The sequence below is a fragment of the Coloeus monedula genome (assembly GCF_965178545.1).
Source record: "Coloeus monedula genome assembly, chromosome: 24".
Lineage (NCBI taxonomy): Eukaryota > Metazoa > Chordata > Aves > Passeriformes > Corvidae > Coloeus > Coloeus monedula.
In genome coordinates this window covers 4,946,258-4,952,917 of record NC_138804.1, presented here as the reverse complement: position 1 = coordinate 4,952,917, position 6,660 = coordinate 4,946,258, and the positions used below count along the sequence as shown (strand labels likewise).

Here is a 6,660-nt window from a genome sequence, read left to right as displayed (position 1 = left end):
TGCTTGTGTGGCTGCTGTGTGGCTGTGCAGTTACTTGTTCCCAGAGAGGAGCCACACCTGAGCTCTTTCCTTTTCCTCCTTAATATCTGGGCTTTTTTTAAGTCTTAATGAAAAATCTTTCCTGCTGCACACCCATAGATGTTCTCAGAGAAACCCACACTCATCCTATCTCCCTCATCAAGAGGCATTTGCTCAAAGAAGCTCCATGCTGGCACGAGCCTGTTCCTGCCCTACATGTACTGAGGGATGGTACAACACCATGACTATGCGGGCAAAGTCCTTCCCTGTAAATCACCTGTGGGGTGACAACTCCACAGACCCATCACCAGGCAGGAAGTGTCTGGGGCACCTTCCCAGGAGATGTTGCTCTGCCCTGTTCACAGCCACCAGGGAGCCCAGATCTACCACACCTCCTTACTGGGCCATGCTGGTACCCATGGCCCTGATGGCACCACAGACTACCCACATCCTGCCCAGTGAATGGTGCTTGTCACTTTAATTGTCCATGTCAGACCCATCTGGGGACAAGAAATAGGTTTGGTAACAGGGTGTCTCAAAGAATTTGCTGTTGGCCAGTTCTCTTTCTCAGAGACACCTGTAAGTGTAACTCAGTGTCAAGAAGATTAATATTTAATTTAACTTCTAAATCTTGCCTTGTTGACATACTTATTTAAAGCCAAATTGAAGACATTCCATCAGAATTTGCTCCTGGTTCAGTACTTATAGCACCATAGTCTCTGCTAGACATCTCAACTTCAAAACTGAGGTTTGCAAACTGTGATGGTCCTTAAACAAACAAAAAATGACAGTGCATTGCAGCCCCGTCTCATCTCCTGGTTGTCAATAAACGAATCTGCTGGGAAAGCATTAGATGTGCAGCAGAGACTCCCTAGGATCCTTTCAGATCTGGTATAAAAACCTATAGCAGCTGATAGTGAATATTTTATTAGAGTCCCAAAACAGACAAACATTAGGTAGACAAACTTTCAACCCCGTGGCAGTGCAGGGAGGGGCAGCAGATGTGCCCCCAGGAAGGACTTAGAGGAATCAGATTGTGTCAACCCTTCCACCAGAAAGGGAAAAGCAGGCCTTGTGGGGTGGGCAATGTGGGCTCTAGGACTCTCCAAGTCCAACAGATCTGTTTAACCTCCCTGTGCCTAGTTAATGGCCACTCTTTCTTCCCAGGAGCCTGAACCACCAGCAAGGAGCTGGCTACAGGCTGGTGAGCTGCTGTAGCATCTCCACCACCTTCCTCAGGGACCCCTCCTGCCCTTGCTTTTCCAAGTACCCAAAATGTAGGTGCCACCTTGGCATGATGGGGACAGATCAAGTGAGGACAGAAAGTTTATGGAGAAAAAGGCAGGTGGGAGTTGGTTGCTGCCGCACATGATGACTGCCTGGTGTTCAACAGCTGATCTTGCCAGCACTGTGTGCCGTTGACATTCTCCACCCCTCAGGGAACAGTGAGTGCTTTAGCAAAGCAGCTCTGGACTCATCTAGCCCAGGATCTTCCCAAATGCCACAGTCTACCAGCTGCTGGGCCCATGGGAGCTACTGCAAGAGGAGCATCTTGCCTGACACCCACCATGTTCTGGAAAAACAATACTTCAGGAATACTTCATTGTGATACAGCAGAGAGCTGCAAGGAGTTTAAACCAATGTGGAGGTGAGTTATGCACACGTGCCCACAGCAAGACCCAGGTACAGCAACATCAGCCAGTTGTACCTGATGGATCTCAGTCTAGGTCACACTTCTACAGACTTCCAGTCTCCTACTGTGCATTTCTACTCTCTGTATTTGTCCCTCAGTGAGTGGGGACTGCAAAGGGGCTTCTGCTGGACATTTGTCCCTCAAAGCCAAGCTTCTCCCCTAACATGATATTTCAAATTGCTTTAGCACTTATCTGCACACCTCAATTGTTTTGAAACCTGCAGGAGCTCTGTAGGACCAAGCATTGACTTAACTGGGCATCCAGGAGTCCTTGAATAATGAGGGTTCTCAGATCCTTCCATGTACACCCAAACACATAGCTCACATCACTCCTCAAATTCTTCTGCAATCTCCACACAAATCAAATTCTTCTGCAATCTCTCACACCCCACAGCTGAGGGTGGGTTGTAAACCAAAATGCATAGTAAGAATCGTTTGGTCTGAGGTAAAAAGTCCTCCTCCCCAAAAAGGCCTTTACCCACTCTCTATTCATCACTACATCTTGCATTCTACAAAGCTCTTTATAAAAATGTTCTTCCAACCCCCTGCCCCAGAACTAAGCATCTCAGACTCTTGCAAAACAAAATATTTTGTACTTGAGATCAGCAACTGCAATTAGCAAGAACCAGTTCTGATACACACAAAACCTTGCAAGATAAAAGTCTTTGCATCTCTGCTTACAAAAAGCACATGCCTATGCCACCGCTCATCCCTGGGGAGCTTGGGGGCAGGATTTTACCACCAGAATACCACTGGAGCTGCACAGTCAATGCATGATGATCAGGGATCAAATATGTGGAGGAACATCTCACATAAACAAAGTCTAGGTAACACGGAGCTGTGCATCAGGCTGCCTCCTAAGAGGGAAAAGAGAAGATCTGCAATGTGCTGGTGGTCAGATCCCTGAACTGCTGCCCACCCACATGGATGCCTTGACCTGGGACACAGACACATGGGCAGTGCTGCCACATTCCCAGTCATACTGAGGCAAACTGGTGCCACTGGAGCAACAATCTGATTCATTCCCAGCCTGGGTAATGCACCCTTGATAACACAGGGCTGATGATACCAGTACAGCCAGCCTGGGGAAGTCCCATGTCAGGAAGCCATGAATGACACGCTGCTGGAGGTAGCTGATGTGGTGACTTCAATCAGGGCTCACTGACCAACAGCCCAAGGGCTGGTTCTGGCAGTTTATCTGCTTTCCCAGAAAGACCAGTCTGTCCATGGGCTGATGACAGATGGCAGGGCAGAGGGGAGAGACACAAGCCTGAGGTTAGATGGGTCACACGCAGTATAAATATAGCTGCAGTGGTTTGGGTCCTTAATGCTCAGGACCTCAGCACAACAAGGACCCACTGGTTGTTCTGGGCCAAAAAGAGCAGTGAGAGAGATGCTACCAGAACTGGTCAGCCCTTTCTCAGCTCTGCCCCCAGCCACCAGCTGGGCAGTGTGAATTGCAGCAGGCCAGTCTTAGCTGGTCCCTGTGAAATAAAACATTAATAGTTCAAGAACAGGGAGCCCTCAGGACACAGAGCACAGGAAGTTGGCACACATGGCAAACAGGGAGGCTGTGGATCTGTGGACACCTCTGCCCACTGCAGTGCCTCCCATCCTCCCATCCCCCTGTGCCCTTCCATTCCTGCAGGCACTGGTTCTTCTCAAACACCCCAGGTCATGCTGGGGAAACATTTAGGGACAATGGCACAAAGCTGGCACATAGCTCTATTTCTGGTCAAACTATTTTCAAACTGGATGAGTAGCTGATTGGTCTTACCCTTCCAGGAGACAGGCATGAGTGAGGATAGAGATAGAGGGGGCCTTCCCATTTGTGTTCAGCAAGAGTGCTCTCTCATCTACTAATTTGTTTCCAAAATGAAGGGCAATTTACTACCTTTGGGGTATTCTGTAATGCAAATGCTGTGGAGAGTCCTTTCCCACCTGTTACACCTGTCCAAGAATTCCTGCCCCTGCCCAGGTCTTGCAGGACACACCACACCTCTCCTCCAAGTGAGAGATGGTTTCATGGCTGGATGCCTCTGAAAAGACAAGGGCAGACACTCCCCTAGCATTTATTCCTCACCTGGGTGTGCATCTGCATGTGAGCTTATAGGAGGCAGGTATATGTATGTGAGCATGTGTTTATTTGTACTAAAAATGCATTTGTCAAAATCTCCACAGTTAAAAAACAATCATTACATAATTATATTGAACAATTAACCAACTGATTCATCAGCTAGAGGCTCACCAACAACACCTGAAATCTATCCCAGCCACTTAGCAAGGCAGAAGGTGGCACAAACAAAAGCAACTCCCAGAATGTCCTGGAGATTTACAGCCCTCTGCTCTGTCCTGGTAAGAGAAGACACTTTCCATTCCTGGCTGCTGCCATCTCAGAGCTGAAGGCTCCCAGGTGTTATCTGCTCTGAGCTTCTGGTTTAAAGTGTTTTGATACAAAAATTTCCTTATAAGTAACCCTTCAGGTCAGTACCAGGGCTCAGAACTCACCTAAGGTGCCCACACTGCCTGTCTTAGTCCCTTCATGGTAGCATGTACTTAGACCTTTCCTCTGCTCATCAGGGTCTGCAAGCACCACAAACATGCAGAACACTTAAAACTCCACGAAACAACCTGCTCCAAGCAGGCAGAAAAGATCTGTCTGTCACTGCCAGACCCATGGTCTGTAATGCTGTGGTTAAGGGTTGTCTGGGAGAGGACAATGAGGACAGGAATGAAGTTGGGGAAGCAAGCTGAACTTTGTCATTCCCTGCCTTCCAAGCAGGTAACTATGCAACACTAACATCTTTCAAAAGGAAGTCTCTAGGTTCCTTCAAAACACAAAGCAGACAAGGAAGATCACCACCGTTCTTTCATACACTACTGGAAAGCATCACATCCTGCAGAGAGCACCAGAGCTACTGTAGTCTAGGCCCATGGTGAAATAATTTGGCTAGCAGAGCTCAGCAGGTAGGCATGTGGACTGCATCGGGACCCCGTGAGACAAAGCTCACCTCAGAGGTGAAAAAGACACTGCTGCAGACAGTTATACCAGCAAGCCCCTGTGCGTAACAATACCCTCAGTACCATCTGTGTTTGGAAGGTTGGCACATCCTTGCTAGGAAGATGCTGCCGGCCGAGTAACCAACCACCCAGCTGATGCCACCCATCTTAGCCCTGGGAGCACCTGACAAAGGCGCACCCTTCAGCATAAACAGGGAGCTCATCACAAGCTCCGCGGTGGGACCTGAGGCCCGGCCAGCCAGCGTGTTAGCGGGTATAAAGACTTGGGCAGTGGCACTGTGAGGAGAGCTGACAGTGCGCCGTTTGCAGTGTCAGAGGGGTGCGGTGCCGTGCGGTGCCGTGCGGTGCCGTGCCGTGCCGTGCCGTGCCGTGCCGTGCCGCCCCGAGCCGGACACGAGCCCGCCGCACGCACCTCCCTCCTCCCGCCCACGGGGCCGGGCCGCCCGCCCGCGCTCCAATGGGCGCCGGGGCCGCCCCCACCCGCCCCGCCCGCAGCGCTATAAGTGCGGGAGCGCGGCCGAGTCGAGCTGCGGGAGTTGAGTTCAGCTCGGCTAAGTCAGCGGTGCTGCTGGAGAGGGGAGCCACTGCCCGCCAGAGCCCCGGACCGGTGCGTACCGCGCAGGCACTGCCCGGCTTCTGCCGCGGCCGTGCCGAGGGTCCCCGCGCTCCGCGCAGCTTCCCCCGCCAGCGGACTCCTGCGGAGCGAGCGGAGCGGTGCCTTGCCCCCGGGCGGAGGTGGGGGCTCTCCGGGATCTTCTGTCGGAGCCGGCTCGGCGGGAGCGGGACCCGGTGCCGTCCCCGGGAGCCGTGCCCGAGCCGCTGTCATCTCCCAGGGACCTGGGGCCATGGCCGAGCATATGATGATGCCGATGAGCCACGGTGGCGCCGGGCTGCAGAGCTACCGCATGGGAGTGAGCGGGCTGCAGGGACCCCCGCAGCACGGGCAGCATGTGCTGAGGACGCTGCCTGCCGCCGCTCAAATGATGCCCTACGGAGGGGCCGGCATGGATGCACCGGCCGGTGCGATGAGGCCAAGACCCAGCCTCAGCGGACAGATGGGCCACCACCAGATGCCGAACGCAATGATGTTCAATGGCCCAGGTCAGCAGCAGCAGTACATGGGGCCGGTGGGCACCCAGCAGCTCATGGCCAGCATGCACCTACAAAAACTCAACACCCAGTACCAGGGCCACCCGCTGGGCATGAGCAACGGGCCCATGGCAGCTGGTGCCCAGCAGTACAGAGTGGGGCCGGGCCAGCACCCAGGAATGCAGCACATGCCCTCACCAGCGCTGACATTGAATGTTATGGACACTGATCTCATAGATGAGGAGGTCTTGACATCCCTTGTCCTGGAACTGGGGTTGGACCGGATTCAGGAGCTGCCAGAGTTATTCTTGGGACAGAACGAGTTCGACTTCATTTCAGACTTTGTTAGCAAACAGCAGCCCAGTGCCATCAGTTGCTGAGGGGCTTTGAGCTCCTCCTTGTGTCTTGGTGGTTTTGAGTTTGTTTCTAACTTTTCCCCACCTGCCACTCTCGTCCCTTCCCCTGCCTTGCCCTGTCCTGGATTCCTGCCCTCCCCAAAGGGACAATCATCGGACACTGACTTGCAATGGATTGCTTTTCTCTTCTGTGGTTTGGTTTTTGGTTTTTTTTTTTTTTTTCTGTGTGGGAGTTCCTGGAGAGGGGTTTGGTGCACCCCAAACAGAGAGCAGATCAAGAGCTCCTGCTGTAGAACTGCCTCTAAATGACATTAACAGGATTTCTGGCTTAAGTAGAAATAATGGACTTATGACTTTCCTCAACTAGGCTTGGAGCACAAGAAGCGATAGGCAGCTGGCAGCCCTGCTGGTAGCTGGATTTGCTCATGGATTCTGTGGTGCCAGTGGAGTTGAAGGATCCTGAGAGAGGATTGTCTCCCTGGT

General features: G+C 52.2%; 1 protein-coding gene across 1 annotated transcript; it reads left to right on the top strand.

The window, feature by feature from the left end:
* Positions 1-5,577: 5,577 nt before the first annotated feature.
* On the top strand, positions 5,578-6,289 carry CITED4 (Cbp/p300 interacting transactivator with Glu/Asp rich carboxy-terminal domain 4; the record flags this gene model as incomplete). The annotated part of the gene is made up of 1 exon (XM_082296522.1): positions 5,578-6,289. One exon carries the CDS (start codon positions 5,578-5,580, stop codon positions 6,199-6,201), a length of 624 nt encoding a protein of 207 aa, XP_082152648.1. The 3' UTR covers positions 6,202-6,289.
* Positions 6,290-6,660: the final 371 nt, after the last annotated feature.